This window comes from Odontomachus brunneus, unplaced genomic scaffold, assembly GCF_010583005.1.
Source record: "Odontomachus brunneus isolate Ranch 3 - 2012 unplaced genomic scaffold, Obru_v1 Obru_scaffold_050, whole genome shotgun sequence".
NCBI classification, from domain to species: Eukaryota; Metazoa; Arthropoda; class Insecta; order Hymenoptera; family Formicidae; genus Odontomachus; species Odontomachus brunneus.
Genome location: NW_022639500.1, coordinates 1,339,139 through 1,362,475, shown reverse-complemented (window position 1 = coordinate 1,362,475; position 23,337 = coordinate 1,339,139). Strand labels below are relative to the sequence as shown.

General features: G+C 49.8%; 1 protein-coding gene and 1 long non-coding RNA gene across 3 annotated transcripts in view; one reads left to right on the top strand and one right to left on the bottom strand.

Moving 5' to 3' along the window:
* LOC116845233 overlaps positions 1–17,460 on the top strand; it is a 73,969-nt gene extending 56,509 nt beyond the window's left edge. The window contains exon 4 of the long non-coding RNA XR_004378218.1: positions 17,392–17,460. This is a non-coding gene — a long non-coding RNA (uncharacterized LOC116845233). The remainder of the gene's footprint in view (positions 1–17,391) is intronic.
* Positions 9–23,337, bottom strand: part of LOC116845232 (homeobox protein SIX3) — a 61,534-nt gene continuing 38,205 nt past the window's right edge. Inside the window, exons 2-3 of one of the 2 annotated variants that reach the window (XM_032817673.1) lie at positions 6,096–6,491; positions 9–5,411 (exon numbers count right to left, since the gene is read on the bottom strand). In XM_032817673.1, coding sequence (XP_032673564.1) covers positions 5,009–5,411; positions 6,096–6,491 — 799 coding nt within the window. In that variant the 3' untranslated portion in view covers positions 9–5,008. The remainder of the gene's footprint in view (positions 5,412–6,095; positions 6,492–23,337) is intronic. The other variant, XM_032817672.1, reaches the window with a different exon arrangement.

Sequence of the window (23,337 nt, the reverse complement as noted above, 5' to 3'; positions counted from 1 at the left end):
TTCGCTCTCATTCCACGTCTCTACCATTCAGAGTGGACTACATTATTTCGTTGTAAGTCCCCGGCCACACCGCATTATCCTAAACATCTAAATCCGGACAGCTGTGGAGCCTGGCCAGCGGCTCTCCGCGCGGCCCTTGAGGGTTCCGTTTCTCGACCAATATATCGATAAATATGCATTTACGTTGGCTGATACTTCGGGAAACGATGTTGCGCGTGATCAAATTTATATATTACCAATTATCGTCTAACTGTTGCCTCTGACGCGGAGTATTACGTCTCCACGATCTTTATGGTTTTCAATAATACGATTTGTATTGTTTTCAACGCGATACACGCGTATTTCCAATTCTGCGTGTTTACACTTAAACAATTTCTCGTAGTCGTCTGTAATGATTTCGAGAACGACTCCGCGAGTGTTTGGGGAATAATTTATCAGACGTTTACCTCTCGTTGAGTTGACTTTCCCGCGAGCTTCGTGCGATGCATTGTCAAGCGTAGCTTGCGCGTTGTGCGCATGAAGAACAGCCGAAACCGTTTTGCGATTGTTTGTGCCCTTAAAGCGCTCTCTCCCTTCGAGAGCCTCGTCCCGCTGCTTCAGCGCCGAATGAGAACCACTTCCTAATGAATGCGCCAGAGGTGTCAGAGCAGCAACTGTCAAAACACGACCGGCAAGACGACGACCGTGCCATCGAGCGAGCGACGGAGATAAACGACAGCAGGGCGAGGGTAGACGGAGACAGAGCGGACCTTTTCACGCCATATTGGATGTACCTTGAAAACGGTGCACGCCACCGGAGCCTATCGATAATCGCGACACTCATCCCTTTTATTCTACCGTACCGAAATTCCTGCGAACGCACGCCACGCACCAGAAACACTCACGTTTACGCACAATGCGTGCGCGTGTGTTTTTGCGGAACTACGCGTGCAGTTGTCCCGAGGTTGTTGCGTAACGTTTTCAACATTTCTGCCCCTCACCCCGCTCTCTCTCCCTCTCACCCCATGTCGCTCTTTTGTTGAGTTGTCGCCGATATGATCGACTTGTGTAAACCATCAGTTTCTTCGCAAATGGGTCGCTACCGTTCTATTCCGTGTTCTATCCCGTTGCGAAATATTATTTTTGCAGCACGCGGATTCCACAGCAGGATGCGTCTCATACTTCCCGTTTTGCCAAGTTAATCGTATCTTCACTAACGGTGTCGATTGTGTGGACGCGCGAATTCCCCGACCAGTTCCGAGATGAATTTTCTCACAGCTAACATTTTACCACTAATTTTATAAGTCCCCAATCAGTACCCCTTATTTTCGTATCTTTTTTGCATAAAAAGACGTTCATACGCTCGAGTTTCTCCCGTTGAATCGCGCTTATTCGCCGCGTCTCATGGTACCTGCACAACCGTCGTCTTAAACTTTCCTCACATATAGTGTATTTCAAAGCGACTCGCACGTCTTTCCCTACAACTAGCATGAGCGAATCTGGCATGTCTCGTGTAAATAAGAAACCCCCACGACAACGACGATGACAGACACGCGGACTGTGCCCGCGATTTCTTCGTAGAGTCACCGCGGCGGCTGAAAGCCGCCTCAAGTCGACTCGACTGGAGTCGAGAGCGCGACATAAAAGTTCGCGAGTATTGCTCCACTCCCCGCATCCCAACGACTCCATCTTCGTGGCTGGAAATCTACCCAGCTGCCGGGCACCTTCGAAGGTGAAGGGGAGAGAACGGGGATATCCGACGTGTGACAGAAGAGGAGGAAAATAGGAGGGAGACGCTGACGAAGAAGAGAGAGAGAAAGCGTAGAAAGAAAGAGAGGAAGCAGTCGCATGTGGAGGCATCAGAGCAGGGTGGAGTCGACGTCGAGAGAGAGAGAAAGAGAGAGAGAGAGAGCTTAGGCGTGCGCTCTAGGCATATCGACCTTACGGGAGAGTCTTGGTCGATGTTCCCTGGTTCCTGGTTAACCCGCGGGATCGGTTACAAGGCGACCCGACCAGCCGATTGGTGCATTTTGTCAGCGATACCCGCCCACACCGCGTTATCGCGCAACTACTCCATCTGTCTGCGCCTAGCTGGTGTTGCCTTTCGCACTGTGTTCGCACCTCTCTCCTGCCTTCGCTCTCACACGTCACCCTTTTACCTGCCACGCTGGTCTGATCTGGCCATTTGTTTCTCCCTCACCGTCGCGCGCGTTCGCCGATAATCCCGTCCTACCTTCGTCGTAAGTCCCGTGCTAAGTTTTCGTGCCTCGCTACCCGATCCTATACCGACTCGCTTTTGACCTTCGGCGAAAAGAAAGAAAGAAAGAAAGATCGTGTCCGGGACACGACTCTAAGATCGTTAACGGCCGGTGACTCCGCAATTTTTCGACGGCGCGCCGTGGAAGCGTGTGACGTGCGAATCTGTGGGAAGAACGGCCGATTTCAGCACGAGGAGACGTGCTTCTTCTCTCTCTGCCTCTCCCCGCCTCTCTCTCTCTCTTTCTTTCTCTCTCTCTCTCTCTCTCTCTCTCTCTCTCTCTCTCTTCCTCTATCTCTTCCGCGGTCGCGCCTATACATAGTATAGTTTTAATCGGCGGGACACACGCGCGAGCGTAATGAGAGAGAAATTGGTAATGGGAGATTTTCGTAGGAAGCAATAATTATCCACGCGCGATCGTAATCGTGTTCGGGTGAATATTGCGCTCCGCCGTTATAGAAATAACACCGGACACGTTCGTGATGCAACGGCGCGAGGAACACACCGCCCGAACTTGCGATAGTAATTTTGTTCATGAGACCGCGTGTTCGACACGTTGTAGGATCGCGCGGGCGCAAATGTTAAGCCATTTTAATGCGTCGATGCGTTTAACACGTTCCGTGGATTACGCGCGAAATTTGCCACCCCGTTTAACAGTCAGGACGACGCAGGACGTATAATGGATGCGAGGATGCGAACAAAATACTCATGATGGTCTGTTGTAATGTCATAATAATCTGTTATTATATATTTGCGCGAATGTGTATGTACAGGCGCACAAATAATATTTTAATAATAATATTAATAATATTAATAATATATATATTTATAATAATGTTCCATTTTTCTCTTCTTTTTTTTCTATTTCTTCTCTCTTCTCTCCTCTCTTATATATTTATATATATATATATATGTATAATTTTCGTGTGTTGATAGTCTTTATGTAAATTACATGAGTCTTTATCTATAGTATATGTATATATACTATGTATATGTATATTATATATACGCATAGTATACGTACTGTTTATTTTCATATTTATATCCTCGGACTGATTATACAAGAATTTCGCTAAACTGTTTCTATCTACAGAGAAAGCGCGAAAACTCTTCTTCTCGCGCGCATTATCCCGGCAATAACGCAAACGGTTACGTCGCGGCCTTTCCAAATCGAAATTTTAGCTCTACATTAATCCCGCGGATTCCGTCGAATTTCAAGGACCGGAGTCCTGCAAGTTCGACGGGATTTGCAGGATCCACAAGACGTGACATCTCGACTGGGATAAGGTAACGTTCGGTTCTCCTTGTCGTTGTCCATCTCAGTTAAAATTGCAGAATTCACTTCGACTCGATTTGTTGAGAACAAAAGTGCGCACTTGCAAACTGCACGGTTAACAGATACACACAACGACGACATCGAATATACCGTACGATAAATATGAGTCACTGCAGCAGTTTCAGCGCGCGACTCTTTTGCGCAATCGGTCGCATTTTCCTCTCGCGTTCGCTCTGTTGTGCGGTTCTGTCCGATTAAAACAGAAAGAAAAGAAAAAAAAAAAAAGGAAAAGAAAAGGCTCGGGGAAACGCAAATCGCGCGCGTGCTCTCCGCCGCGACATTTCCGCGGATTTTTATCGATATATCCGTACCGTAGGCAAGTTCAACTCGAAGTTCCCTCGCGTTTCTCTCGTGTTACGCCGTCTCGTGCGGTAGATTCGATTGCCACACTTTTCAACACGTCGGCGAGACGTGCGTACAGTTCGCTGCTTAACTAATCGATCACGGCAAGCGATAAGGAGAGAAAAAGAGAGAGAGAGAGAGAGAGAGAGAGAGGGAGAGAAAGAGAGAGAGAGAGAGAGAGAGCATCGGGAGGGAGCGCTAAAAAGCGACGCTATTTACAATCTATGGGGATTCCACTGTATATACTACGCGTGGTGTTCTTCGACGATCAGGCGAGTCGCCTAGGAAAGTTATGTACACACCACACCATCACCACCACCACACCCTGACCGTTCGTTTTCTCCTTCGAACCCGAGAGGATTGCACTTATCCGATGGACTTGTACTCACTTTTCGAAGAGTCTATTTTGTCCGGCGCCCCTGCCGCACTTTTCGCGACCGGGGACCGTTTCTTTGCGCGGGCTGTCCCGACCAACGCACACACGTCACCGAGCGCGCGGAGGAGAGCTCCCCTAAGATCTAAAGCGTAATGACACTTGGTATTCTCGAGGCTGGTCTCTCTCGCGACGATTGTTTCGTTAACGATATCGCGCGCCGCTGACTCGTTTTCACATACGCGTCGTGCAGCGACCGTTTCCCGACCACTTGGGGCTTCTTTCTTCGACGAAGCAAATTGATGCACCGATTGGAGGATCCCCGATGTAGTCATCTCGAGGGGCACGTTCGCCGCAGCTCTCCTCGAACGTAATCCTCGCGCGATGACTTCGTTATTTATTGATATCCTGCCGTACCTCCGCGATCGTCGCGTCAGTCTTCACGAGGTTAACGGGGAGCCGATTCGCCGTAGGCCGCCCTTGAAACATCCGACTGTTCTGCGCATCGTCGTCATCCCCTTCGATTCGAGGACTCCTCTCGCAAGCCAGATTGTCGTCCGGTAAATTACCCTGACCCCCGTGTCTTCACAGCATTGTCTGAACGAACGAACGTTCGCTCGTTCACGGCGTCGCGATGGCGCGTCGTTTTACCTCGGCGTCACACCTCGGCATCATCGTTTGCCCCAAAGATGGCGTTTCTTCTCCTGTCGCTCTCGTCGAATCACGAGGGTGAGAACGGCCTGTGAATCTGCGGTCTCGGATTCGGCAGAGGTGGTGGCGGCGGTGGCGGCGGCGGTGGCGGCGTGGCGACCCTTATCAGACCCTGACTCTGAGGTTGACCCTGAGGTGTCTGCTGCCGGGGGGGCGGGCTGCCCCGGGAGGAGGGGGTGCCAGGGCTGGGCACAGCCACCCTCAAGGGACCCGCGACCGACAGGTTCGCCGCCAGCAATGGCGGGCTGTGGGCCTCCGACAGACTGTCCGAAAGCCGCGAGAGCCCACCGTCGGACAGTCGCGACGTCTCGGATATCCTGGATATCCCATCGGTCAACTGGGGGTGTGGGTGGTGTAGCAGGCCCTCGTGCGGGTGGAGCCTCGGTGGCGGCAGTCCCAAAGGGTCCGGCAATCTGTAATCGAAAGGAACGAGGGGGTGTGTTGTGACATTCAAGGGAGTAGAGGAGAAGGCGGTCTCTGAGTTGTAGCAGAAGATACAATTTAGCGGAATCGCGCGATTTTGATACCGTTCATACATGTGGCGTACACCTTATCGCGAGATTGACTCAAGAATAGTGGGTCTCGTATCGATGACTTTAGCGTGAATTTTCTACGGAAAGGACAGTATGAATAACCCACATATAAATCTGGTTGCTCCGATCAGATCACGCGCAACTATTGGATTGTCTGAAAAGTCCGTGCAGATTTCTCAGACAAACGATGTTCAAATGCACGCTTTTTATTTAGTTAAAAAATATCTCATGGATCGCATGAGAATTATGAAATTATCCGAAAAATGGAAAAATATTGTGTGGAATAAAAACAAAATGGTACATGTATTACATTATCTTTAACTAAAAAAACTTGTCATTTGGATCTTGCTTGAAAATCCGCACGGACTTTTCGGACAACCCAATATTTCTGGTTACATGCATATTTTTTTTTTTTTTTTTTTTTGTATAATTGCGCGCTACAGTAATTCTATTTACGCGGTGAGTGAATGTGTGCTGTAATCTCGCGACGAGTATTGCGACAAGATGTCTCGAGAATAATTTTGGTAACAAAGAGATCAGCTGCTAACTCATAACAGCTGATACCTCGATCCTACATCACCCCTGGGCCCTATAGCCTGGAAAGGGCTGGTCTCCGCGATCCTGAAAATCCCTCCGCTCGGCATAGTCGGGTGATTAGGTTGCGGACTATGCGGTCCGAATCGGAAGCCCGTCGGCGGAAACTTGAAAGGCGTCGTATGGCCGAACCGAAACTGCGGCTGCGTAGGATCGAAACGGAAATTTAAGGAAGGGGTTGGCAAGGGTCCAAGGGGTCCGAGGGGCACCGGGGATGGTTGGTGGTTCGGTGGCGGTGAGGCGTTCGGTGACGCTGGTGATGCTCCTCCGAGGGAAATGTCGGAGTCCTCGGAATCGCTGCCGCCGGGTCCCGGGCTCAGGTTGCGCCGCGTGTTTCCGTTTCCTGGGCCTGATTGCTGTTGCATCCTGAAAAACAATAGCATACGCAACGATTTACGACGATCGCACGGTACTGTCGAATACGAATCGACTGAATTATGCGGCCAAGCAAGAAAAAAGATGAGAATAGCGAATTAATGATCGAAAATTCGACGGCGCTTAACACGCCACCAACGTCGCGTATGTGTGACGACAGATCTTTTTTCCTATGTCCACATTATCAAGTTAAGGTCCATATTAATAGTCGTCATTTGAAACTTGCTTCAAGTAAGACACTCAGATTTTAATTTAGAGTTAGACCTGAGTTTTTCAGCTGAATTGCGATTGCAAATGTAATGTCACATGTGTTATATAATTCAAATAGAAAACTCTCATCTCTAACTCTAAATTCAGATTTGAGTATTTCACGTAGAATAGGTTTTAAGCACTTGACTTAATACGAGCCAAAGTTTGTTTCATATAATCACATAAAAAAAGAAGAAAAATATGAGGGAAAGGAGTCTTTTGAATAAGTGATAGTCGCGAACGTGTTGACAAACAAAAAGAAGAGCCGCGAGTGAAAATTTGAAAATGTAAAAATCCATAAAGTGAACGGAAATTGTGTGTAAGAAAGGACACAGATGGATTCTTGAATTGTATTATTTTAAAATTCTACTCTTCTATTGGTCAGTATAAATAAGTCGCAATTATTCACGGTGATCGCTAATGATTCGTTTGGAAAGCCGAAAACGCACGATATAACACACTGGCCGGCTTGGCTTTATCCCATGTACACATGTGCATAGGATCAAAGAGAATCTTCTATCTTTAACTTCAGCAACCCCGTCGGCTCCTTACGCGAGGTCAACGAAGGAGGTCGTTGGCTACTTGAACTCCAGACTGTGGTCAGCTGCTCAGCAGCAGCAGGCAACAGCAGCAGAGGAGAACGCGTAGGTGTGCTTGCTCGCGGTGGGAATTTTAATACGTTCGCCGCTTATATAGGTGGCACACGCATATACGTATATACTTGTGCACGTATGGAGGTGCACACGTGGATGTACACGCGGCGTTAAAAACACTTTGTTTCCAGTCATCGCGGCGCGAAGAGCGCCTTGCCATAATTAATGAGCGCGCGCTCATCCTTCCCAGGTGGAGGCGAGGATTCACGGGAGAGTAACGACGATTCCCCGACGACGGCTCTCGCATGAAGGGGCGGTCGGAGGGGGAGAAGGGATCCACCTCATTACTCGGTAGATCACGGACAGATACGGAAAAACACGCTAAACTTCACACGCGCGCCGAATGACGGATGGCCGTGTGTGTAACGTAACCCTGTGTTCCGCGACGTTCGTGTCGTCGTCATCGTCAGCGTGAAAATATTATGCCGATCCGTCGCCCATTACGCCACCGTTCTAAGGTGCCGCGATGTAGCCCGCACCTGAACGGCGCATTCTCGAGGCGGCAATTAAAGGGTAGAGATTTCGTCGCGCGATACCCCCATCGCGGATTAGAATTAACTCGTTAACGCGGCAGAATTCACAAAGCCGCGATTGCGATCTTGGGAATCGGGAATCCTACTCTCCGATTCGCCGCGGCCGATCGATTGATGGGAAGACGCGGGGAACACTTTTGGGGTAACGATCGTGGTCGACTCGACACGGGCGTCGTCTCACACCCTCTTCTCCGTCTTCGGTAACGAACGGCGATCCTGTTGATCGTCCATCGACACGTGGGATCGACGTGGGGGCGGCGCGGGGTGAGAAAAATCGCTCTCACTTGGAAATACAAGCGCGAGGGAGGCGCGCTTCCGCGCGAGAGTCGCTCGTCACTCTACCAAAGACAATGAGAGGAGGCGGTCGTGGTCGTCTTAAAAGCCTCTCGGCCGCAGATCGATCCCGTGGAGCGGGGCTTCCGAGATCCTCTCGTATTTTCTTTGCTAATCGAGTCTCGAGTCGGACCCGTACTGTTACCACGGTAACGCCTCCTCAAGAGCCAGAGAAACGTCGAATTGTTCGCACCGTCTCCTTCTCCCTCTGTGTCTCGCGATCGCGGGAAAAAAATCCGATTGCGACGAGCGCAACGGCGATTCCGAGTCGATGAATCGCGCGAGAACTTATTCGGTGTTGCGTTCGTAAAGTCTGTGCGAGGAATCCCTTTCAACCCTTTTGTTTCAAAAGAACCGGTAAGATCCCCGTGGCATTTTCGCCGTTGTATCAGGTCGAGTTTGTTGGTCTTTAACGTCCAATGAAAACGCACACTCGCGTGGCGTGTAAAACAAGGGGTTTGAGAAATCTTGCTTAGCAGAGAAGTATTAATGGCGTTTTTTGCGAGAGTTATATCGCGCTCGTTCCGAAATGTGCCTCCCATTCGAGGTGATGGTTATTTAATTAACTCCATTCTCTCTCTCTCTCTCTCTCTCTCTCTCTCTCTCTCTCTCTCTTTCTTTGTCTTAATGTGTCTTGTGTTTTATAATTCCATAGTGAATATTCATGTAAGCTCCCTTTTCATTGCGCTTAATGGCGTACTTGGATAAATTAATACGACACGGAGGCAAGTCTCTTCGACGAACGCGTTAAAATAATCTTCGATCGTACGTGGTGCCGTACGCGACTGCAGAGAGGGAGATGGACAGACAGCGAGAGCTTAAAAAGTACGCCGATGTTAATCGGATGAAATAGCGTCGTGTTCTTGACAACGCAATCGGGACTCGATCGTGGCTGAATTATACTCGTGAATAATGAAATAACCGACCGTGAACGCGCGCCGTGTTCGATTTTGATTTGACGCGCTCGCGCGCCACGTCCGCGACCAGCGAAAGACAAAAGTGCGGCTGTATCAAGATCCCCTCTTCCCCCTCCCACCCCTTCCTCTTACCCCCCTCGATAATTCAAGATCCCGCCGTCACACGTGCAAACGTAATTCCTTTTTATCGCCCGTACGTTTTTCAACTTTTTGCTCACTTATCTCCCCCGGCCCGTTATCCGCGATTCGTTCCCCGTGCGCTTATCCTCCAAACTTCGATCCGCAATTTTTCGCGCGTACGACGCGTCGCGCTTTTTTGCAATAACAAATCTCTCCCTTCCTCTCGCTCTCTCCTCTCTCTGCCCCCCATCGTTTCTCGGCGTTGTTTCGCCGTCTTGTTGACAGCAATAATGCGAGTTTGATTTTTCGCGCGTACGAGGCGTCGCGCTTTTTTGCGATATGAAATCTCTCTCCCCTCTCTCTCTCCTCACCCCCTTCCCGCCTCTCATCATCCCTCAGCGTTGTTTCGCCGCTTTGTTGACAGCAATAATGCGAGTTCAATTTGTCCACCTCTCGGCGCGCCCTCTCTCCTCCTTTTCTCCACCATGTTCTCTTTCACCCACACGGCCTTTCTCTCCTCTCTCGTCCCACACGCGTTTTCGCCTCCGCACGCGAGACACCCGACGCGTTTTAATTATGCTCCTGGACCGCTGGCCTTTATCTTCGTCCTTTCACAAGATACCCGCACGAGGCGGCACGACTTATTATGTGCCGGTACCCCGTCCCGTCTCGTCCCCCTTCTCGTCTCGTCCCATTCCGTCCCACATGGTATTCCACGGCGATCGTCCCCATTGAGATCGTCTTAATGTCGTGGCATTAAAGCGCGGAGACTCGGGTGTCAATTTTTCGGCGTGCATAAAAGGGGCATTAAATCTCCGCGGTTCGGATTTCGTTGCCGCGCCGTTGTAGCGCCGCGGTCCGCGCTAATTGCGTTCCGATGGGCGACAAATTGAAAGCTTTCGATACTTCCCGCCCTGCCCCTGGCAACGGCGGAGTTGCACGGCGGTTAATACGACTTCGTCTGCATTTCAACGATCTCTCACGTCTCGAGTCAAAATATTTCGAGACGCGCGTTGGGCTTTGAGCCGAGTGAAATGGCGAGTCAGAAATCCCGGCGATAAACGAAACGATATCATCTCTTTCAGTTCAGTCTCTCTTTTACCGCAATTCTCTCCGGCGGCAATATTATTTTTGCGCCACTTAGCTCTGATGTGTTTGATTTCCCCTCCTCAATGTAATCCAGTTCATTAAACCGGCATGCCGATAATTCCGGCTGGCCGCGGAGCCATTATATATGAATTTACACATCTTCGTAATACCTTTTAAATATTTCTATGAACACCAATAAGGGATTAAGCGCGGACCCGCCAGGGAGCCAGTTTATAGAATAATTTACGATCGAATTATGCCGGTCTCTCTCCCTCTTCTCAGCGAGCGGCATTAAATTTTCCGCCCATCAATGTTCGAAAAAAGATTAATGAAGCGTACGCCGTTATAATTACTCGCCTGCCGAGTAAACAGACTTTTTGCGCACTGTCTTAGCGTTGATAACCTCGTCTGCAAGACAATATGGGAACTAACGCAGTTTTAATAGACCAGAACGCCGAGGGTTGTCGCGAGCACTTTCGCAACGCTCACCATTCTGATAATCATGTTTCAAAGGGTACGCGCTTATACGATGTCAGGTTGAAATCAGGGAAGCGCGTCTCCGATAAAACGTCTCTTCTGCGCGAGTCGCAGATGAAGATAAAGACGAACCCCAGATTCACCTTTCTGTCGTTCGTCCTCTCTCTTTCTCTCTCTCTCTCTCTCTGTGTGTCTCTTTTTCGCGCGCACTAAAAACGATTTCGTACACACTTCGTTATACATTTGCGTGTGCCAGTGTTCCTGCGTGCGTGCGTGCGCGAATTCGCGTGGCGAATCGCCGCATCGAGAGAGCCGCAAAGGCGGATGGCAAAGGCCAACAGGTGACGTTGTACTTTCGGGCGCGAGACGCGGCGGTGATTAAAAAAGAAATTCATCAGCTCGCCGGGGGAAAGTATCAGGTGCAGCAGCGGCGACGGAGGAGAACGTGGCGATGAGGTGGACGATGCGCCGTTGCCGCCGCCGCCGCCGTTAAAGTATTTATGCCGCATGACGAGTCACTTTTGGAATCCCGCCGTATATTATAAAGTATTATGCACGGGGACGATGACCAGGGCTCAAACCGTGACGGAAGCTACTGTAATTACGCGCAAGATGGTCGCGCGGCCCCGGTCGGTGCGCCACGGTATATAGCCACCATTGATCCCCGATCGAGAAACTCGCCGGTGAAAGGTGCGCGGCGCGACGATGGCTTTTGTCCCGGCTATCTAGGTAGACAAGTGTCTACCGGTGCGCCGCGTTCGAATTATTCGGGATTACGCCGAGAAATCGGCGTCGTCGTGTAGTACCGTCCGCGATCCTCTCGTCGCAATCCTCTCTCGTCGTGAACGTCCTCACGTAACGCGATAGGATAGGTTTAACACTCCCCTTCTCCGTTATGTACACGCGCGCTTGCGTCCGCATCGTCGTGGACGAGTGATGTCTTCTCGGAAGACCGACGTTGGAAATGAAGAACTTTTTTCGCTTTGCCGCTTCGTGATTGCCGTTTCTCTCATGAACATGTTATACAATGTTATTCGTCGCGATCGTGCGATATTAATTATGAAACCACGCTCGTTTCGAAACGATGAAAAAGCTGTCGCGCAGTAGCCAAGTGGCCGCTGAACAACGTCGATGTGCGCGACCAAGGTAAAAATGCCAATGCCTAGACACTAACAACGCTGGTATCCGACTCTGGACATTCTTATTGTATCGGTCGTTAAATATACGAATATTTAACTAAGTGAGAGAAGATGGCAAATAAGAAATGAACGCGGTTGTTGGGGCGAAGACTCCAAATTTTTATGGCAAGATAATAATATTTGACAGAGTGTCAACGCACGCGCCGAATATATCTCGGACTTGTAACGCATGAATCAGTATTGCCTCCACGTCAGAGATCGACCCTTTATCTCAAATAATTTTAAGTATTAGATTAATTCCTTGGTATCGAATCATAAACTAATGGGGGGAATCCAAACTATTTCAATTGCGCACTTCATTTATAATTCCCTTACGATGTTAATGTTAATTTAAGTGTTGCGAAGAAATACTGACTCAGTTTGACGTTTGAAATTGCGTCACCGTGCAAACGAGTTTCCATGATTTATTCTCCCTTTTCTTGTGCCTTTGCACAACTTTCCACTACGTGGAAAGAAACGATCGGTTTCAGCGCGATATCGCGAGCAGATCTGTCTTGTGCGAATCGGAGAAGAAAGAGAGAGAGAGAGAGAGAGAGAGATTGTGTGACGCGAGGGATATCATTTTAACAGAATCTACCCCGTGTCAGGGGGGGCAACGTGGATTTCGTGCGTGGTATGAGACCACCTCTCTCTGTGTCCCCTCACCTCGTCCCATCATCATCATCCTACGACCCCTGGTCGGGACCAACCCCGTGCCAATGCTAAATACCCTGTGCGCACAATGGAGTACATATCGTTCGAGAATCTGAGCCATGCGAAGTCCTCCACAAAAGGTAACTGGATACCGGTACGAGGAAGAGACGGCATGTGAACAGAGGGCCCGCGATTTCAAGGGAGGCATGTACCCCCTCGTGCCTCCTTTCTCTCTTTCTCTCTCTCTCTTTCTCTCTCTCTCTCTCTCTCTCTCTCACTTCTGCTCTGCCCGCGCCTCGTCCCGCGACACTCCCGTTTCGCCCTCGTTTCTCAACTTCTTTTTTCGCCGCTAGCTCATTTTTAATAGCCGCTAATAGAGACGTTAAAACGATACGGGCCCTCTTGCTCGACTCGGAACCCGATGCTCAATTCTTCTCTCGCTATCGCAGCCCTCTCTTTCCCCCCCCCCCTCTTTCTCTTTCTTCCTGGCCGTCGTCCGGCTCCCCTCGCGTGTCTCCCTGGAGAAGAGCGGGCTTGCGCGTTCCGCTTGCGATCCGGCAAACGTGGACGAGTAAACAACGTGAGACAAGATGGGGTTGAAACGCGAAATGGAAAACTTGGATCGACAAGCACTCCGTGCTGCAGGATATCAGATCGATCGAGCGATTCTGCGACGAATTGATACCTGGAGACATGTTGCTCAGACATGTTACCGTGTTCGACAACGCGTTATCATCGTTGCGCGAGACATGGTGCGAGCGGGAGGGCTTTATCGCGCCACCCTCCCATCTCAATCTCGAGGGTTACATTAGGCGGATAACATGTCTGAAACAAAGAAGCGGGGCCTGCCCCGCGCATTACGCTGAAAACGTTCGAGTGGCAGCGCGACGAGCAAGGCGGCACCACGGACAGGTAGCCCATGATTTGCAACATTTTTATCCGGGCCAACATCGGGACGACGCGCCGGCGGAGACTTGGTCGCGCCGACGACGGCAGGGACACACGGGTTTGCGTTTCTGGCTCGGTCTCTTCTGGGGCCCGGGTTTTTCGCTCTCTTTCTCGGCTTGACAGGATCCCTCCCGTCTTTCTGTCGCCCTCGGGAGCCCTGAGAAACCGGGCAAATGTTTGCTCGCGAACAAAGAGTATCCACTGACGCGGCGACCTCACTTGTTCCGCTGCGTTCGCGGCCCCCGCGACTGGCTCGCCGTATATTTGTGAAGATTTTTAAGTGCGTGATGTGCACCGACCGAAAACCGATACCCACGTGTCTCTCCCCCCGTCCTCCCCCGTCCGTCTCTCTTCTTCTACCGATGAGCCGTGTTCCCTTTCGGAAGAATCTGTCGTTCATCTGAGGGAAACGCCAACCACACATTTTGTAGAAAAGCGGAGAACTCGTCGCGGCAAGCTGACGTATTATTGGCCAAAGGTTCATATCTGCGCGACACATTTGCATTCGGAATTATATAGATGCGGTAACGTGTCGATCACGGGGGGTTACCTTGACTCACTTACATTGAACTCAATTACTTGAAATAAGATAGCGAGCGAGATAGCGTGTAAATACGAGGTGTAATTTACGACAGAAACTTTTAATGATACATGCCTCGCGCCGATAATCGTCGTTCTTCTTCCTTCCCTTAAAGTGAAAAAAAAGAAAAGCGCAAAACAAGGTGGTCGGTGGCGGCGGCGCGTGTTAGACAGCTCTGATTTACGATATGTTATCGCTCAGCTATATAATTAATAATCGCCAGCGTCAGCATTTGCGCGTTACGTCATTGTTTCATACGCGCGAGCGCGATACGTGGTATTACTGATATTATAGCCTCACGTCGTCGTCGTGATAGCTACCGCGAGTTAATTTCGCAATCGCGGTAACATCGACGGATCTTGTACGCAGCAGTCGTAGTCCCCGTGGCTTCATCGCCGCGATTGCGGAAGAGAGCATCAGCGGAGAAGCTGCATAATTCTAATTGAAATCCTCTAATTAGAGTCCTAGTAATTAACCCGATTATTTTTCGAGAATAACGCGAGTTTACTTACGAAGCGTTATGAATCTCAATGAGATGCAGATTCGAGGCTTGATAGGCCAGAAGATCGGCATGAACGGCGGGAGTGCACGAGTATCGATTTTTCAATTCGCCATTACGGTCTTTATGACACGATAGTCGTGTCGCATTAGCGAGATAGGCATCGCGCGTCTCTTTCTCTCTCTCTCTCTCTCTCTCTCTCGAGTCTGATCGCACTCGTCGAGAGACGACGACAAACATTTTTCTACAGGAGCGTAGACATCTCGAGTGTTTGCCCAGGCGTTCGTTCCACCGAGGCGCCCGGTTCCCCGGTCATTCCTCGTGGGAAAAATCTTCGAAAATTAAATCCTTGCCCGTTCGTCCTCAGCACTAATCCCCCGTTGTCTCGGAGCGTTCGTCTTTGGCGGCCCCGCGACAGAAGGAAATTATTACTCTCGACTTGTCCCTGCCGGAGCAAAAGGAAACATTAAGGGAATGTCGGCCGCGGTGCGGCGAGGCGAACGAGAGGAAAACTCGCGGACGCGCGTCTCTCCGCGAACTTTCGGACGCATCCACTTGCGTCGTTCGTCAATCCGAGCGATCGCGATTCGACAGGTTAATGACTCGAAAATCTCCGATCGGCCTGAGACACGCCTGTTTAAGCCCGGACCGCGCGGCCGCGTCTCGGAGGCTTCACGCTAATTGCGGATCTTGTTCCTGTCCGCTTCCGTGAGTCGTACACGCCGGTCCGCGGCGGCGGACAGGCGGCGATCATCGAGTATTTCACAGTCGACCGAGGAAAGACGTAAGACGTTTCTAATGAGGTAGCGAGCACAATAGGCCGCTGTGGCAGATATCAGGGGAGAGAAACGAGAAGTACTCTGTGGATAAGGTTAGTTTTGTCCGCGGGAAAAATAACGAAGCGGGCAAATCGTCCTCTTCTCCCGCGATTGCAAAATTGTTGCAAGGGCCTCGTTTATATTTGATTTTTCTATTGGAGATTAAAAGCGACTCCGCGCGCAGCTCACAACGATGCAATCCCGACAGAAACACGGGAAAAAAACGTGTGGCGCTTTCAAAGATATATTGGATTACTCAGCCGGCGTCGATGGTGCGCGTTTCGCCACGCCAAATTTCGCCATCGGTGTGCTCGTTTGCAGGGATTAGAGCGCACCGCGCGCGCGGGGCGCGCGTGAATATTCACGGGGCGTGCTGCGCGCGCCAGAGAATTCGGCGTTTCATTTAATTTAATGACCCGTTCCGTAGGAGACGGCCGGTACGCGCACATCAGAAATCGCTCGGTAAATAATTAATATGTAATCAGACTCCGCGCGTTTGTGTGCGGAGAGAGAAAGACAGAGAGAAAACGGTAGGGACACGAATGCCTCGACTCATGAGGTAGCAGGGGCGCCATCGAGGTAACGTCAGTACGAAGGGTGTTTGCCGGCAAACACCGTGAAGGGCCTCTTAACGTATCCTAAACGTGTGCGTAGGGTTCTTTTTGTCAGGCGAGGTGACGCGGTAGATGGAATCAGGGAGAAAGAGAGAAAGAGAGATAGATAGAGAGAGATAGAAAGAGCGAGGAGAAGTGTAGAGAGAAAGGGCGAAGGGAGAGAGCGTAAGAGGAACTTACGATGTTCATCTACTTGCTTTTCACGGCGGATTGACGCGGAACTGGAAGGCTCTCGAAAATTGTGCCGGCAGAGACAACGAGGACGAGTATATTCCACGTGGCTAAAGCGCGTTTCCCATTCTCGCTGCACGCTTATCGTCTCTTCCACATCTCGCAAAGCGAGATTCTCCCTTTCCCTCGACTTATTTTTAAAGACACCCCCCGACTTGGAACGCGCGCGCCACGATTTTATCACTCCATGAAGTCACTCGTCGGAACTTACGCTCCTAGTTTCCGAGCGGAGTCGGTTACAGTTACCCCGGGAGTGTCTCGAAGGAGCCACTTTGTGGGTGGTCGCATCGGGCGGAACGAATTCTAACTATTCGCGAGACTCGGAGAAACAGGACGAGATCGAAAGAGCCGCTACACAATCGATGCCTCTCAATTATCGCATGACGAGAAGAGAGAGAGAGAGAGAAGGGGGAGAGGGAGGGAGGAGAGGAACCTCAATGGCATCCGATTGAGGCACGCGCCGTCGCTTAGAGGCTCTCCGACGTTCGAGGGCTCTCGAATCGATTCGAGTCCCGTGGCACACTTCGGGGCAAATTAAGTTTCGCTCCTGAAATATGTTCTCTCTTTCTCCTCTCTCCTGTCTCTTCTATCCTTTCTCTCTCCGTCTCCATCGTTCTCTTCTCCGCAGTCGCCGTGCACTTCGTCTCCGTTGGATCTCGTTCGGCCGGCGTTGCGAATTACCGCGAGACGTTTATTTCGTCCCGGCGGGATGGAGACGCGACGAACGAAAATTCTGCGGCCCGGATGAATAGCCCGTTTTCGCGCTCGACAAAAAGCGGATAGCGAGCTGCGTGTTGCAAAAACTGGCTTCACGCGGCCGTCAAAGGCGCTGGTTCCTGGATTAGAAGCGGTCGTTTAAAAAAGAGGATACGTTGATACCTTTATTCATTTAAGTATCCTTAGCGCGATGATGCGCGAGCGAGTATTTGGAACCGCACATGCATTCTGACGAGATGCACCACCTACGTGATAAATAACCGGCACGGTATTATTTTCAGATTGTGAGCGGTGATGCGAGATGTACCGGTCTAGGAGGAGGCAGTGACGGTGAGTACTCAACGTTCTAATTAATACACTGAGAAAGGAAGTTGGATCGAAATCGGCGGTCATACGCCTTTAATAAAATATTGTGTCCATTTAATAAATTACGCGTTAATGTGAAAAGAGAGAAAAGAGAAAAACAAAGAGATAGATAGGCATAGCTGAAGGGAAGGAACAGAGTTAGAGTCTTGTAATTATGAGGACAATATGGCATCCGTTAAGTGAAATAGGAAAGTGCAATTAGACATGATAGATAGAGAAAAGGTTTGAGTAGTGTAAGGGTTAGATAAAAGTTAAAAAGATCGTGAAAGGAGAATATAAGGACATTTACAAGCGAAAATTAATTATTTGAATGTGATGTTTGGTCGCGCGTGCGTGCGAATTGCTAGTTCGATCAGCAAAGTGCACGTTCTGTAACCCCTTCACGGATATGACGTCGTTCTCTGACGTGGAGGAACGCCGACGAAGGAGATCCGCGTTTGCACAAAAAGACAAAAAGGAGAAAAAGAGGAGACAGCCTCCGAGTAACCTCTCGCTTGCACCGGCGCACGCTCAATTAACCATATTCAGGGAAAAAATTCGCCGTCCAAATTCTGCGCGACAGCCCGTGAAGCCCGTGGCTCGTGTTCACCGCCACCGAACCTCTCGAGAGATCCAGAGAATGACCTGGTCGTGATCGCGAAAAAGCGGAGACCGGAGGGCACGAGGAAGAGAGAGAAGGGAGAGGAGAAGGAAAGTGCGAGAGGCCTTATTGAGGCGGCCCGTATCGTTGTGTATCGTTTTTCAAAGAGTCTCTTCTATCTATCATTTTACTGCTCTTTTACTGCTTTGCGACTTCTCTCTCTCTCTCTCTCTCTCTCTCTCTCTCTCTCTCACACTCGTTCACTCATTCATTCTCTGCTTCTCTTTCGCTACCTTTTTGTCTTCTTCGACACGAGGAATATCGTACATAGGGCTGCGGCGCGGAGTATAAGATTTCACGTGTATACGCAGGATGGATCAGATTGGCCTGGCCTTAAGCCGTCGCAAATTACCCCGTAAGCCTTTTAGTCGTCGTGTGTGTTTGGCTCTGCCTGCGCCCTAGACTACCCTGCCACCCCCCACACCCTTTTGCCCGGCACCCGCCCTCCGCGCCTTTGGACCTGTATCCGTCCCTTTCTGTTGTCCGTCTCGCGCCTTCTCCCCTCGCCGTCGTCGTCGTCGTCGTCGTCGTCGCCGCAGCGCGCGTTATTATTTTGTTGCTCCGTAATATTCTCCGAGACCCCCGTGGGGCTTGCCAAGCCACTCTAAAGGGAATCTAACCGGAGCCCTGTGCCTGCAGGGTACGCACGCAAAAATGATTCTGAACTGGGGAGGGAATTGTCATGGCTGGGACTGGGATACGGTCGTAAACAGGCCATGGCGTTTTCCTAGCTTGAGCTGTATCTCACGACGATAGCGAAACTTGCATAATGAAGTGACGAAAACGTAGAAGTTTTCGCGACTCAACACGCGAGCAAATATTCAACTCGTCCAAATAAAAATGAAAAGTTTATAATATCTACGTGGGAGTATAATTTTGGGTTGTGCATCGCATTTTAATAAAACGTGGTCATTTAAAACTGATTACTTTAAAATAATGTGAAATATATCGCACGGATAAATGTTCGCGTTCTATCATGCGAATCATTCGCCACTCGCAGTCACGTGTCACGAAGGGTTGAGAAGATTTAAAAACACCCTTCTTTCTTTCTTTCTCTCTGGACGCGTCTCTCTAGGGCATATCTTCTTTATCGAGCCGCCAAGGTTCAAAAGACCAAGATGCGAGGCCCTGAGGGCGCGGGAATAAAAATTTAAATTTAACGCAATTTCGAGTGATTACTGCGGCCCATTCTCTGATACACCCCTTATGTACCCACCCCTTGATTGGCTTACATTGTCGATGCTTAACTGTTTCATGCACCAGTGACCGACTAGGGGGATATCATTGCGCGCGATAGGGGTAACGCTTTCATGGCCCGAGGCGGGTATCGTCATTGTCGAAATTCAAATGTAAAAATCGTAATGCGCACGTCGATGACGCGACGTATTTCGCGAACGAGCCGCGAGTGAAATCGCTTTTCGAATTTGATTCGCGCGAACAAACGCTTTCGCCGGCCGGGGTCAGCCGATGGATCAGCGAGATGTTTCAAGCCCGTTTAATGTAAAAATTTATTACGGTTTCTCTGTGCTGACAATATCGTATCGGTCGCGAATTATTTCGCGAATTGAGGAATCAACGGCAGAGAGACCCCCGAATTTCTTTGTTCCAACAAAATTAATTGAAATTTTTGCACTCTATTCTCGCGCGTTTAAAGTGTAAAAGCATCGATTCCCAAACATGTACATAACTCTAGACATTCTTATTATTTCGTTCTTCAAATACGAATATTTAAACTTTCAATATTATATATATGTATAAACTGAAATGAATTCGTATTTACTTAAAACTAATTCAAATGAACTAACTATTCAAATGAGCAATCATTGTTTTATGTATAGGCGACGATATATAATTTTATCAGAAGAATTTTGAAGTCTTGAAAATTTTTCAGCAATGTTATAATTTTATTTAAATTTGCCTAAATGTTTATGTCTATGCATGTTTTACGTTACAAGTCTAAATATTCGTGTTTGAGTACCAGGACAATAAAGACGTCGCGGATTAGGTATTTTCGCTTCACTTGATTTTCACGAGAAACAATCCGTGTTCGAGTTGCGCGAGAAAATTGCCAGCGATCGTCTCGTGGAAGAAAGGATTAGGAGACTGCACGACCGCGTTGTCCACCGCGTAGGATTATTGCAGAGAGTAAAGATCTCCTGTCTCAGAATCACCCGATACTCTACCCAACTATAATACGCTCGTCGTACATGCGCTCGGTACACCGCGGCCCAGGTATATGCGTCGAATGTACGCGTCGTGCACAGGACGACGGAGATACCATCTCGTTCAGGATCAGGATCAGGATCGAGGTGTTGCATTACACCGTCGGTTACGGTTATCCCTTAAATATACCGGGTGTTCTCTTAACGAGACCACAAACGAGCGTCGTATTACCGGGGTTGCAGGGAAAAGGAGAAGGATCGATCCCACAGAGGATCGGTCTTTTGGCGCGCTCGGTGAACAAAAGTAATCCCGGTTTCCCTTCGCTCTTCCGCGAAGAAGACGCGAGAGCGCGTCGACGGTCGCTCCCGATCGCGACTGTCATCGAGTCACCGATAGCGACGACGATCGCGCGAAATCTGCATATTCGCGCCGAGAAGAATGACCGTGCGTCGGTCATCAACGGAGCGTGTCGAACGTACGCAGCGTGTCATTAAAATATCAATACCGTCGTAATTATTCGACACGTTAACACCGCGCGGGGGATATTCGGCCACTGGATATACGCTGCAGGCGCGAGAATGAGAGAGTGAATGAGAGAGAGAGAGAAAAGGGGAGACATAATATATCATTTTGCGCGCTGAATCGGCAGAATAACGCGCGATAATCGCCGGTAGCCTATCATCTTTGCGCGATCGAGGATAAGAAACGGCGCCGCGCTTACGTGCCCGCACATTAGCATACAATCCGCCCGGCACAACAATTTGATATCCCGCAACAATGCGCCCGGCCGATCGAGGCTAAGGGGGAAAGGGCAGCAGCAGGCTGGAGAAGGGGCACAGTGGAGATGAAGCAAGTACCGGTGCGGCAAGATACCGAGAGAGAAAGAAAGAAAGAAAGAAAGAAAGAGGGAGAGGGGGCCTCCGTGTATTGTGTCGTATCGCGGCGTAAATGCCTGTGTCGTAAGATTTACTACGTCTGATTAAGCAATTAAGCCGCGCCGTGCAGCACTCCGCGGTGTTTTTGCCGCGCGAGCCGCAGGAGTGGCTCGCTTCCTCGTTATACACTCTACCAGTTTCGATATGGAGGCCTGTCAAGTCTCCCCTACATTCATCCGGTTCTTCCGTCGCCCTCTGCTCTCTCTTTCTCTCTCCCTCCTCCCTTCCCCGCCCTCCTTGCCCAGGCACATACCATGATCGGACGAGTGCGAGAGCGACGAGCGGCAGCGCGCGCGGGGTGGGGTGAGGGTGGACACGAAGGGAAGAATATGTCAGAAATCTCGTCACGGTGTACCCCGCGCTAATTGTCGCTATAATCTACGTGGCGAGACCGAAATTCCAGGTTGTTAGAGGCTAACGATTGCGACGGGCGGGCGAGGCGGAGGAGAGGACAAGAGGGACACGAGGGGGAGCGAGAGAGCAAGAGAGAGAGAGAGAGAGAGAGAAGTGAGACGTTAATTATCGCCGCTAATAACGCGACTACGCGCCGCAGCGTATATAGCTGCGAGTCGATCTCTTGGCTTTCCGACTTACCGTCCTCCGCCTCGTCGTCGTTCGTCTCTCGATCACGCGCGACGTCCTATGCGCCTGTAATATGTTCTGCGAGAGGCTTCGCTGAAATTACACCCTCATAATCGCGCGAGGAAATTCGTAATACCGCGCGAATACCGCGGGATGTGAAAAGTGTTGCGGCAATTAACCTGCCGCGAGAGTAACGAAGGGACCGATAATTATTTCATTTGACGGCATTTGTGCTCGTTGAAACACGTTATTAGCGTCGGAAACGGGGAGAATGAGGAAATCACCGTGAAAGGAACGATATTGTATCTTTCGCTAAAAAGCGAAATGCGTGTGCGATTTTAAGAATGACATCAGATATTCGTTAGGCAGGAGGGAGTGCAGTGAGATATTGCTTCCACGCAGTCGCGCGTAGATGCAAAAAAGGATCGAGTAAACCTACCTACCTACTTGCCTGCTTGCTCGGTCGCTTGCGCGTTGAAATCTCGAATTATGAAGGCTTAAGCGCTGTCTCAAGAAATTAGATTCATCAGGACGAAAGAGGCGCGGGATCGAGCCGTAGAAATCGAGCGGCTTCGTCGGGCAAGAATCCGTTTAGCTAATTTTTCCCCGACGCGACGCGAGACGCGCCCCACGGCGCCGGTTGTTGATTCATTTTATTAATTTTTCTCATTCTTCGCGCGATAACTCGATCGTCGCAAGCCGGAAGACGCGTTCTCGAAGGCCGCCGAGCTAAGGACATTATCAGCAGCCACCCCGAAAAATCTGTCGTTCCAGTTGTCCCCTTCCGTTTTCTTCCGGTCATTAGGAGACGGAACGGTTGTCTCGTTTTTACGCGAAAAATTCTGAGTAATCCGTATCGTCATCTTTTTGTTTTTTTGTCTCGTCAAAGTAAGTAGATTTCATTTCGTCGAAACAAAGTTTATTTCGCAGAAATAAACTTTATATCCCACAAACAAATTTCCAAGTATTCTTTGCCGGTACACGAGAGAGAATCTAATAGCTTTCACACTAAAAATATGAGCGCGTGTATTTTTGTGAAAGAAAAATCAATTTCAAGTTTATCGAAGCGCCTGTGGATCAGTGAAAATGTGAATTTCCTATTCAGACGAGATAGATCGCAAGATGCGCGACATTACGCAACGTATTCTCGCAGTGTGAGTGAAGAGTGCTTTGAAAAAGGCTCGCCGACGAAAAAACACTTTTTCGTCGCGACGGAAGAGTCCGATGACTGGCCCGTTGGGAATAAACGCAGCCGGGAAGAAAAATTAAACGCATTCGGAGTCTCCATAGGACAGACAGGCGGTAGGTAGGTAGGGAGGGAGGGAGGGAGGCGAATCAATTTCTGACGTGCCGCCCGTGCGCGTGTAAACCAATTTCAGGCAATTTCGCGTCAAGAATAGCCTCTTCAACAATGAATTGACCCGCGCGAGGACCTTTCCAATTTTAACCGATCTCGAGAATACTTCTCTCCGAGAGAGTGCCTCGACGGTCGCCGTCTTCTCGGTCCGGAAACTCCTCTCATGTCTCCTCCCCCCCCCCCC